Source organism: Dendropsophus ebraccatus, chromosome 14 (genome assembly GCF_027789765.1).
Source record: "Dendropsophus ebraccatus isolate aDenEbr1 chromosome 14, aDenEbr1.pat, whole genome shotgun sequence".
Taxonomy (NCBI): domain Eukaryota; kingdom Metazoa; phylum Chordata; class Amphibia; order Anura; family Hylidae; genus Dendropsophus; species Dendropsophus ebraccatus.
In genome coordinates, this window is record NC_091467.1 from 65479974 (window position 1) to 65492676 (window position 12703).

General features: G+C 45.3%; 1 protein-coding gene across 1 annotated transcript; it reads left to right on the plus strand.

Moving 5' to 3' along the window:
- Nucleotides 1-341: 341 nt before the first annotated feature.
- LOC138772467 (interferon-induced very large GTPase 1-like) lies at nucleotides 342-12456 on the plus strand. The gene is made up of 2 exons (XM_069952876.1): nucleotides 342-392; nucleotides 9508-12456. Exon 2 carries the CDS (start codon nucleotides 9510-9512, stop codon nucleotides 11598-11600), a length of 2091 nt encoding a protein of 696 aa, XP_069808977.1. The 5' UTR covers nucleotides 342-392; nucleotides 9508-9509; the 3' UTR covers nucleotides 11601-12456.
- The last annotated feature ends 247 nt before the right edge of the window (nucleotides 12457-12703 follow it).

Genomic DNA, 12703 nt, shown 5'->3' on the forward strand with positions numbered 1-12703 from the left:
GGAGGATAGGTTTGTCTGGGACTTCCGCTACTGTGAAAAATGCCAAGCCAGGACTGTATGCTTATGCTTGAAGGTAATGATGGATTTTTGTTCCATTGGCTTTTGAAGTGTGAATTGGAACTGTGAACTGTCTGTTTTCCTCTGTTTGCAACCGCTACCTAGCTATACCAAAGTGAGGCCCCACAATATGTATGTTGAGATATATACATATACGTGTTACAGATACAATGTTACCGATTTCTGTGAGGCTCCAGTCTCTATATATTATTAGGTTTACATGCTGGAGAGAATCCAGTTACATTTTCCAGGAAATGGGCGGATTACCAATCTAGTCATGTGACCAGAAGACAAAAGTGAAAGTGAAGAGAGCAGCAGGTGAAGACGCCACAGAGGTAATATTATAGAAATGTAAATAATGGAACAGTCATAGGATGTTATAATACTAGAATAATAGCAAAAGAACAGGAGAAGAGTAGAATCACATTGAAAGAATACTATTACATCTGATGCGTGGGGTACAGTGTATTATATCTAATGCAGGGAGCACAGTGTATCTTATCTAATGCAGGGAGCACAGTTTATTATATCTACTGCAGGGGGAGCACAGTGTATTATATCTAATGCAGGGGGGGCACAGTGTATTATATCTAATGCAGAGGGGGCACAGTGTATTATATCTAATGCAGGGGGGGCCAGGGTCAGATTAAAGGGAGGGCATCCGGGGCATGTGCCTCGGGGCCCCCTCCAGCCCGAGCCTGGAAGCAGAGTTCCGGGTTCAGGTTGGGGAACTCTATTCCGCGAGCCGCATCAGGCCCCTGACATCTCCTGATGAGGCCCGCGTGCACAACGCTCTCCTGCGTCCAGCGGTCGCTAGACACAGGAGAGTGCTGTGCCTCACAGCTCCTCTCTGGCGGGCCGCGCGATGATGGCCAGCCCAGCTCTGGAGCGAGGAAAGGTGAGTGGGGAAGGGGGGGGGGATACAGCTACCAGGACACCAGGGGGTAGAACTACAGCTATCAGGACACCAGGGGGGAGAACTACAGCAACCAGGACACCAGGGGGGAGAACTACAGCAACCAGGACACCACTGGGGGGGAGGACTACAGCTGCCAGGACACCACTGGGGGGCACAGTGTATTATATCTAATGCAGGAGGTACAGTGTATTATATCTAATGCAGGGGGGGGGCACAGTGTATTATATATAATGCAGGGGGCAGAGTGTATTATATATAATGTAGGGGGCACAGTGTATTATATCTAATGCATGGGGGGCACAGTGTATTATATATAATGCAGGGGGCACAGTTTATTATATCTAATGCAGGAGGTACAGTGTATTATATATAATGTAGGGGGCAGAGTGTATTATATCTAATGCATGGGGGGGCACAGTGTATTATATCCAATTCAAGAGTAGAACAGTGTATTATATCTAATGCGGGGGGGGCACAGTGTTTTATATTTAATTGCTTCTTTATACAAACAGGAAGTGGAAGTGCGGTGTTACACATTATGGGGTAAGGTAGCACTCTTCTAGATAGGTGAAGGAGACTCCTTTTACCATTTTATTCTTTTTTTTTAGCCATTGTCAAATACAATTATATAAAAACAAACAGGTATGAAGAAATACCAGATACCAACTGTAAAAAAACAATGGATAATGGAACAAATCCTTATAACTACAATGACTATAGGGGGCAGTAAACAGACCAATTGAGAGGTTAAAGAGGAATTACCCAGGTATGTGGCAAGGGTGAAGTTATGGCTTAAGGGGGACCAATGGCTTAAGGGGGACCAATCAGCCCAATTGGGCTGATTTGGTTCCCTGAAGAACAGTATAAAGCTCCTGTGCAGCTCGCTGCAAGTATCGCCATGTCTGCAGAAGCAGCAGCTTTATACCGGAGAACATTAAATTTAATCCGTCGGTGCGCGGCAGGCAGAGGTGGGCATTTGGGTAGAACCCCGCCCATGTGTAGTCACTGCTCTCTCCCTGTCATCTTGCTCGGCGGGGATGAGTGAAAGGCAGAGAGGCCCGTTACTGGTGCCTCCCCCTGTCACTCATCCTTGCCAATACCTGTCCTTTGTCGTCCTGGTCCCAAATCCTGATATTTCTAAATGAATCTATCTGCAAAAATATTAACCTTGAAGAGTCCTAAATGTTAGATGAAGTATGGTAGTTGAGATGGGAATACACCTACCGTATTTCCAGTGTGTAAGGCGACCCCTGACTTTTAAGAAGATTGTCAGGGGTCGCCTTATACGCTGGAAAAACTGCAGCTAAATTAATCCCTTTGAGGACCGGGCCAATTTGGTTTTTTAGAAACCCACATGAGCCCTAATTTTTTGCGCCACTAATTGTACTTCGCAATGACAGGCTGAATTTTTACATAAAGTATACTGCAAAACCAGAAAAAAATAAATGTGTGGTGAAATTGAAAAAAAAAAACCGCATTTGGTTTACTTGGGGTGTATTTGTTTTTACCCCATTCGCCCTGGGGTAAAACTGACTTGTTTGTTTGTTTTTTTTAATTCTATATTTATAAACATTTTCAAAATTTTTCTTTGTGTACTGGTATCATTGCATATAACAGATAACAATGGGTAATGCAAATCGCATAACCGCAAAAACATATGCAAGCATAGTAATACAAGTGACAGAATGTCCAAAACAAGACACAACAGTAGGCTTCAAGCCAGCATAATCACCCTGGGTACAGCGTAGGGTTCAAGAACCCCAGTTTTGAAGCCAAAACCAGTAAAGAAGAAGTGAGAAAGAAGAAGGCAGAAAAGGATACAGAAAGGGGAGGAGAGCTAGGATAGGGGGTCAGCTGGGGAAAGGGAAGGGATAAATAAATAATAGAATAATAAAACAACAATAATAATTAAATAAATAAATAAAAAAAAAAAAAAAAAAAAAAAAAAGGAGGGCGGGAGAGGGGAGAACCACCGGACCTGGGCTGCCCTCCGCCCAAGAGCTCTATACCGCAAGCAATCGTTTATAGTCATCTGTACCCTCAAAGACCGTCCAAGCAGCCCATGGGGCCAGAGAACTTCTAGCAGTATCTCACAGGGACGCCGTCAGCTCCTCCATCCTCTGGATCTCCGCCACCTTCTGAATCCAGTGGCCAACGGAAGGGGGAGTTGTGGACTTCCAGTGCGCCGGTACACAGGCTCTAGCTGCGTTTACCAGGAATCTAAGCAGAGACTTTTTATATGATTTGATCGGGATCTCAGACAGGTGCAGGAGATAGAAGGCCGGGTCATGAGGCACCTGCATCTCTAATTTATTAGTAATGACATCATGGACAGCCTCCCAGAAGGATCGCAACACTGGGCAGGACCAAAACACATGCAAGATGGTACCTTCTTCCCTGCCACAACGCCAGCAGGTAGAAGGAGAGTCAGGAAATATTTTGTTTAGTTTAGACGGCACATAGTACCACCTAGCAAGGAGCTTGAAACCAGCTTCCTGAAATTTGCTGGCGATAGAGGATTTATGAGTAAAGCGGTAGATCCTGTCCAGTTGTTGGTCCATCAGGGAGAGATCCAAATCTCTTTCCCATTTACCCACATAAGGGGGCCGAAAGTCCTCAGGGGGCGCAGTTACCATGACATAGAATAGGGACAGGGAATGGCGCAATGGTTGGGAGCCCAAACAAATAGTTTCAAATGATGTAAGCGTGCGGGCAAAACCCGCAGCTTCCGGCAAGGCCCTCAGGAAATATGATAATTGCCGCACTCTCCAGTCTTCCAAGGGGATCGGTTCCTCAATATCCAAGAGCCCCCGCGGGGAGAGCCAACCCCCGTTTTTGAGAAAGTCCTTCGCTCTATGTTTTCCCGCCTGGAGCCACAATTTAAAAGAGCCAGGCAAACCCCCAGGGGCGAATTGTGGGTTACCCAATATAGGGAAGAGGGGAGAAGGTCGGGGTGAAATGTCATCTTTTGGGAAGATAGACTGACACCTAAGCAACGTCGGGCCTATGGTAGGATGTACCGTCAAATCCCCCAGGTGTGATGGATGTATCCAGGGGAGGGACGTCAGGGGAGCATCTGAAAAGGTTTGTTCCAGGCGCAACCACTGTTTAGTAGCCGCATGCCTGTGCCAGTCCAGCACCCTCTGTAGGATAGAGGCCTCATAATAACTTTTGATATCTGGTAGGCCTATGCCACCTTTATTTTTTAAAACTGACTTGTTATATATGTTCCCCAAGTCGTTACGATTACAACGATATGTAACGTATAACTTTTCTTGTATGTGATGGCTTGTAAAAAATTCAAACCATTGTTCACAAAAATATGTTCCTTAACCCCTTCAAGACCAAGCCTATTTGCACCTAAAAGACCAGGCTCATTTTTCAAAATCTGACCTGTCTCACTTTATGCTCTTATAGCTCAGTGATGCTTTAACGTATGCTAGCGATTCTGAGATAGTTTTTTCGTCACATATGGCACTTTATATTAGTGGCAAAATTTGGTCACTACTTTGTGTGTTTTTTGTGAAAAACATCAAAATATCATGAAAAATTGAAAAAATTTGCATTTTATGAACTTTGAAATTCTCTGCTTCCAAAAAAAAGAAAGTCGTATCACATAAATTAGTTACTAAGTCACATTACCGATATGTCCTCTTTATTCTGGCTTCATTTCATAAACATATTTTACTTTTTTAGGGTGTTACGGGGCTTAGAAATTTATCAGCAAATTACCACATTTTCGTGAAAGTTTCCAAAACTGTTTTTTTTATTAGGGATTAGTTCTTTTTTTAAGTTGATTTAGGAGGTTTGTATACTGGAAACCCCCATAAGTGACCCCATTTTGGAAACTACACACCTTAAAGAATTAATCTAGGGGTATAATGAGCATTTTAACCCTACAGGGGCTGGAGGAAAGTATTCACCATTAGGCCGTAAAAAAATGAAAGATTAAAATTTTCCAATAATATATACGTTTAGATTAAAGTTTCTTATTTTCAAAAGGAACATGAGAGAAAAAGCACCCCAAAATTTGTAACGCAGGTTCTCTTGAGTACTACAGTACCCCATATGTGGGCGTAAACCACTGTATGGGCATACAGCGGGGCTCAGAAGGAAAGGAGCGCCAATTAGCTTTTCCATTGCAGATTTTGCTGAAGAAGTTTCCGAGCGCCAGGTGCGTTTGCAGTGCCCCTGTAGTGTCAGCAGAGAGAGAAACCCCCATAAGTCACCCCATTTTGGAAAGTACACCCCTCAAAGAATTCATCATGGGGTAGGATGAGCATTTTGACCCCACAGGTGTTAGAGGAAAGTATTCAAAATTAGACAGTAAAAATGAAAAACTCTAATTTTTCCAATAATATGTTCGTTTAGTTTGAAATTTCTCAATTTCACGAGGAACAAGAGAAAAAATGTACCCCAAAATCTGTAACGCAGGTTCTCCTGAGTACAACGGTACCCCATATGTGGGCATAAACCACTGTATGGGCACACAGCGGGGCTCAGAAGGGAAGGAGCGCCAATTTGCTGGAGCAAAACCGCAGCTAGTAATAGTTATTAGAATAGCGCAGTTACTAAAATACAATAAAAAAATTAGATTACAGGTAATGTGGGGTGGTTACGGGTAATCTGGGGTGGTTACGGGTAATCTGGAGGTGGTTATGGGCAGTCTGAGGTGGTTACGGGTAATCTGGGGTGGTTACGGGTATTCTGGGGTGGTTACGGGTAATCTGGGGTGGATACGGTCAACATGGGGTGGTCACAAGCAACCTGCTGTGGTTACAGCAACCTGGGGTGGTTAGAGGCAACCTGGGGTGGTTACGGGCAACGTGGGGTGGATACGGACAACCTGCTGTGGTTACAGACAATCTGGGGTGGTTACAGGCAACCTGCTGTGGTTAGAGGCAACGTGGGGTGGTTACTGACAATCTGGGGTAGTTTCGGACAATCTGGGATGGTTACGGACAATCTGGGGTGGTTACGGACAATCTGGGGTGGTTACGGACAATCTGGGGTGGTTACAGGCAACCTGCTGTGGTTACGGCAACCTGGGGTGGTTACAGGCAACCTGGGGTGGTTAGAGGCAACCTGGGGTGGTTACGGGCAACGTGGGGTGAACACGGACAACCTGCTGTGGTTACAGACAACCTAGGGTGGTTACAGGCAACCTGCTGTGGTTATGGGCAACGTGGGGTGGTTACAGACAATCTGGGGTGGTTACGGACAATCTGCAGTGGTTATGGACAATCTGGGGTGGTTACAGACAATCTGGGGTGGTTACAGGCAACCTGTTGTGGTAACGGATAAACTGAAGTGCTAATAGGTAATCTGAGGTGGGTACCTGTAATCTGGCGTGGTTACGGGCAATCTGGAGGGGGTCACTGGCAATTTGGGGTGGTTAGAGGCAAGGTGCAGTGGTCAGAGGCAAGGTGCGGTGCGGTGGTCAGAGGCGACGTGCGGTGGTCAGAGGCGAGGTGCGGTGATCAGAGGCGACGTGCGGTGATCAGAGGTAAGGTGCGGTGGTCAGAGGCAAGGTGCGGTGGTCAGAGGCGACGTGCGGTGGTCAGAGGCAACCTGCGGTGGTAGCGTGCAATCTGGGGGGATACATGTAATCTGGCATGATTACGGGCAACCTGGGGTGGTTATGTGCAACCTGCGGTGGTTACGGGCAACCTGGAGGGGTTACAGACAATCTAGAATTGTTACGGATAGATTGAAGTGCTTATAGGTAATTTGGGGTGGTTACAGGCAATCTGGGGTGATTACGGACAATCTGGAGGGGGTCACTGGCAACGTGCGGTGGTTACGGGCAACATGCGGTGGTTACGGGCAACGTGCGGTGGTTACGGGTAATCTGGGGAGTTACGTGCAATCTGACGTGATTACGGACAACCTGGGGTGGTTACGGGCAACGTGCTGTGGTTACGGGCAACCTGCGGTGGTTACGGGTAATCTGGGGGGGTTAGGGATAATTTGGAGTAAACTGCAATTATTACTATAATAAAAAGTGTGTGTTTTTTTTTTTTTTGTATGTTTGTCACTTTTTGTATTCTATACATTCATTTTCATTATATTACTATGATTACTGTGATATTTTCTATCACAGTATTCATAGTTTAGTGACAGAGACCAAATTGGTCTCTGTCACTCTGTCACTTTAAATTTTCAGAGCTGGCTGGTTGTGGAGCGCATGCGCACTTCATAACCAGCCAGGACGTCGAGGAGGAAGGAGCTCCAGGATCAGGTGAGTATATGGGGAAGGGAGGGTGACTGGGGGACGGGGGTGACAGGGGGGGTGGGGGGCGACTTGGGGGGTGGGGGCACATTACTTTTTATCCCCTGTCACCAATCATTCATGGTGACAGGGGATAAAAAGTTCCGGGGAGCACATGGCACAAGCGATCAGCGGTATATAGTATATACCACTGATCGCTTGTACCGAGACCCCACAGGGGGGTCCCCGATGACTGCCCCATGCTCTCCGCTACCTCTGGTGGCAGAGAGCATGGGGCTTTCATTAATTTTTACTTAGAGATCACTGTGAACAGACATTAGTCACAGTGATGGCGGCGGCCATCTTGGATCCGATGGCCGCCGCGGGGAGGGGGGGTTAGTGACTGGGGCACTAGGGGGGCTGATCTGGGGTCTGATTTTACTTATTTCATCTCCCCCCACCGTGGATTTACGGTGGGGGGAGATGAAATACAGCGGCGGCACCGGCCCGTTAGTGACCGCCGTTTCGGCGGTCACTAAGGGGTTAATGGGGGTCAGCTGCGGGATCGCAGCTGATCCTCATTATCTCCGATGCTGTACACAGATGAGAGCGGGATCGCTATCCCTGCAGCAATCCCGCTCTCATCACAAAGCCCCGTCAAAACAGGAACGTATATATACATTCCTACTGCAAGGGGCATGTGCAATAGGAACGTATATATACAGATTTCTGACGTGAAGGGGTTAAAATCGCTTTATTCCCAGGCTTATAGCGCTTTTATACTTTGGTCTATGGGGCTGAGTGAGGTGTCATTTTTTTGCGCCATGATGTGTACTTTCTATCGGTACCTTGATTGCGCATATGCGACTTTTTGATCACTTTTTATTACAATTTTCTGGATTTAATGCGACCGAAAATTGCGCAATCGTGCAAGATCAGGAATGTGATAAATAGTTTGGGCGATTACGCACGTGTCGACACCAAACATGCTTATTTATTTATTTATTTTTATTTATAACATGGGGAAAGGGTGGTGATTCAAACTTTTATTAGGGGAGGGGGCTTTTTATTATTAATGACACTTTTTTTTTTTTTTTTACACTTATACTAGAGGCCCCCATGAGGGACTTCTAGTATAAGCACACTGATCTGTCATTACGACCTATGCTGTATATACAGCATAGATCGATGCAGCCGGAAGCAACCGAATGCCGAGCCGGGATCAGCGCCATTACGGCTCAGACCACGGACAGTAAAGGATCCACCCCACTAGACACCAGGCAACGGATCCGGAAGGTAATCTGATGCAGCTGTCAACTTTGACAGCTGCATCTGATTACCTGATTAGCGGGCACGCCAATCGGACCGTGCCCGCTAATAGCCGCGGTCCCGGGCTACATGCGGCACTGCCTGCATCGGGGATCCCCGAAGCTCTCCCGAGCAGCCGAGCGTCTCATCGGAAAAACTCGGCTGCTGGGAGAGCTTTGGGAGAATGACAGAGGCTTCGGGTACTTCCTCGGGAGAGCTTTGAGGATCCCCTGTGCAGGCAGTGTATGTCACACTGCCTGCGCCGGCAACGGGACAGGAGATGCGCCCCAGGGAGTTGACGTTTTTTTTTTTTCCTTATAGTGGTCGCCCCATACAGTGGGAATGCAGCGATTTTTTAGCTCCCCCACTGTATGGGGCGACCATACCCAGCGTATAAGACGACCCCTGACTTCTAAGAAGATTTTTTTGTGGGTTAAAAAGTGTTATACGCCGGAAAATACGGTGTATGTTTACTCTTGTGAGGTATGTGGTATGAGATTGTATTCTACTTTCCCATAGGGATCAATCAGAGTTCAAGGAGTACTCATACACCAGTCTTTAATAAAGCCCTGTTCCCGTTTTCCTGCCTAGATTTACTTAGAGGAGCACGCCTCTTAGTAAATTTGGGCGGCCCTGCGCCTGGAGCAACAAATCTGCACCTGCTTGGGAGCAGATGTAGATTTGTATCATGTTTTACACCTGCAAACGGGGGTAAACCATGATAAATCTGGTGCGGGAGAAGGCAATGCCTCATCAGGCAAGCAGGGGTCACGGCTGGTGTACGCCAGGGAGAAAGCAAGGATCTGCACCTTGTCCCTGGTATACGCCAGGGGAGAAGCCCTCAGAAATTTCCCACCAAGAACTTTAAAGAGGAAAACTTCCAGAGATTCCTGTTTCTAATCCTCTACCACCAAACACTAGAAAATTGGAAAATTGAGACCATTGTCTGCTCATTTGGTATATTTGGTATATTACTATGATCTCATAACCTCATTCACACCTCTCCCCCCAGAAATGTCTGGAGAACACAATGAATTAGAAGAAAGCTCGGATGACACACAGCTTGAGGACAGACTCAGAGACAATTGCTTGGATCCTGATTACTGGCTGAATGAAATGAGAGAACTTGGAATCACAGATATTGACGTCCTACAGGGCGCTGACTACTCAAGGTTAGAAAATAAGAGCCGATATCCCTTGGAAAAAAGAGCTTTACGGAACCTATTCAATATACCAGAGAGCAGTATACAGAGCATGGGATTACAAGAGAGACAAGCTCAGGCTCTGGTAGAGAGAAATGACAAAGCATCTAAAATAATAGAAGAGCTAAACGTGTTGGGATCTGAAGAGAGAAGTCCTCAGGACGAAGCTGTTTCTAAAAAGGTGGAAGAAATTATGAAACTTCTGGAGATACCTACTGCGGGGCCACCAGATAAAACCTTAAACTTTGTTTTTAGTATTAGGAATTCTCTGGAGATTGCAGCTTATAGCGAGCTAGAAGAGAAGTACAGTGAATGGGCATGGAGACTTAGGGTATGCACGCTGATGGCTCCGAATGAGATCAATGACCTAAGTCACAAGACATCAGCATTATCGAACTCCAGTTTTTTTCATAGGCCTGAGATAAATTACGTCTACTGGAAAGTGCGCGAAGAACTAAATCGTTATTTTAATAACAATAAAGAAAAAAATACATTAGTTCAATGGAGAGCGAAAACAGAAAACAGACTAGCTGCTCTTAAAGAGGAACTTACAGAAGAGAAGAACAAGAAAGAAGCTGAACTGTCTATATTGAAAAAGAAGAACAGAGAAATTGATGACATGAAAAACAAATATGAAGTAGAAATTTATACAAAAATCGAAGAATTGGCTCGATCCCTGAAAGGACAAAACTTAAATACGGATGAGTTAAAAGTAAAATTTACTACATTGTGGAATGGTTGGATTCCAGCAGTAGCCGCTAAGGTGTCTCTTCCCGACCCTCCAAAGATCCACAGAGATTTAGAGGAAATACTTGCAGAACACTTCAAAGGAAAAGTCAACATAACCGATACAATCCGTGAATCTTATAAATGGAAGAACCTGACAAATGAGTTTTATAAGTTTGTATCAGATAAAAAAAAGGCCCTGGATATCAGTGAGACTCTACCAGAGGATGAAAAGACGAAGATAACCAATTCAATCCAGGTTATTATGAAGAGAATCGATGAATATATTAATAGAAAGGAGCAGGAGAACATGGATTACCAGAGTGGTTACTTCCATGAGATATTGAGAATAATACGAGGAGAAATCAATACGATGTCTGAGAAGTTCAGATTCCACTCAGACTACATTGTCTACGCATCTCTCTTCTTATGCCGAAAAGCCGCTCACAGGTTTGAAAAGCTTTCAGATGCCTATAGAAATGCCAAAGATCCCGTAGTTTATCTAGAAAGTAAGAAAGAAGATTTTTATAAGAGTTTTATACTTGTTTGTAAAGAAAAATCTATAGTGGCTTCACTGGGCGACATGCTCTTCAATAAGTTACAAGTCTCCCTCCAGGAAGCGGTGTATGAGCAATCCGCCTTTGATGTGTCTAATGACATACGATGTAACTACCCAGCTCTGAATGGGAATAGGTCCAGACTACAGTTCTATCTCCTCAAGTCTTTGGCCGAGAGAGAAAATTTTCAAAACTATCTGGCGTACGTCAGAGATCCGAAGTCTGTAATGAGAGAATTCATACGGGAATGTATTGAGGACTATATGAGGGACACAAGTATGGTGTCAGATATTCTACACAACAATGTGGATAAATACAGGAAATTGATGTTATGTACTATTGCTCACCTAACTCTAGGGATCATCAGGCTAAAAGGTAACATGGATTCATGGTTGGACATCTTCTGTTCAGGACTTGGGAATGAACTGAATCTATCACGTCATTACTTTAAAACTGTAAAATATCGGAATATAAGTGAAATATATTCTCTGGAGAAGACCATGACCCAGGCCGTGGATACAGCTGTAGAGAAGCTTCATAGTGAATTGTCTACTTGTGATATGGCTGATATAAAGGGGAGAATCTTTACAATATTGACTGACAACTTTCTAGGGTGTTGAGAACAATGTCCGTTCTGTGGCGCCATCTGTACCAATCCTGGTCCTCAGCATAGTACCAATCAGTCTCCAGTATCATCGTCCTGATGGTCTTAAAGGGGTCATACAGCATTAGAAAAACATGGCCACTTTCTTCCAGAGACCACACTGCTCTTCTCTTCAGTTTATGAGAGGTTTTACAACTCTGTTCTATTAAAGTGAATGGAGCTTGTTTGCAAACCACACCTGAACTGGAGACAAGAGTCGTGTTATCTCTAGAAGAAAGTGAGTGTGTGTGTGTGTGTGGGGGGGGGGGGGGCGTGCAGGGAGCTAACCGAGTGATCACTAGATTGTCCGGGCAGCCCATAGAAGATAGCGGTGGTCTGTTTCCACCACTCCTATTACATGAAACAATGGCAGCATAACGTTGCTATCCTCATTGTTAATCTTTCAACGCATGTCTGCTGACCGTATTGGCCGATAATCACTTTGTGCAATAGGGCCTTAAAGTGACTCTTGTACCAAACCACTTGTACCTTCGGATAGCTGCTTTTAATCCAAGATCTGTCCTGGGTCCGTTCAGCTGGTGATGCAGTTATTGTCCTAAAAAACAACTTTCAAACTGGCAGCCGTGTCAAACAGCTTTGGCCTACAATATCTGTGCCCTAACTTTGCACCACCCCCCGTCTCTCCTCCCCACCCTCTTTATCATTAGGAATGCCCCTAGAACATTTTTTCCTGTCTGAACATTGCACAGGTGCCTTAACGATCCAGCCCATGTGCCATGCTGACACGGGTGAGGAATAGGAGACAATCTGCCTGGAGCCTTCCTAATGATGAGGAGGGCAGGGAGGAGGGACAGAGAGGGTGTGCCAGCCTAATGCATACACAATCTAAGCCCCGGCCGTTGGGCACAAGGCTGCAAGTTTAAAAGTAGTTTTTTAGGACAATAACTGCATCACCTGCCGAAAGGGCCCCAGGAGAGATCTTGCATTAAAAGTATCTATCTAAAGGTACAAGTAGTTTGGTGGGGTTAGATTGTGGGTACAGAGTCGCTTTAAGGGTCCTTTTACACACACAGATTTATCAGACAGATTTTTGACACCAAAGCCAGGAACATTCTATAC

Bases quoted from the DNA above. Each gene is read 5' to 3' on its own strand.
- LOC138772467 (XM_069952876.1), top strand. From the start codon at position 9,510: ATGTCTGGAGAACACAATGAATTAGAAGAAAGCTCGGATGACACACAG.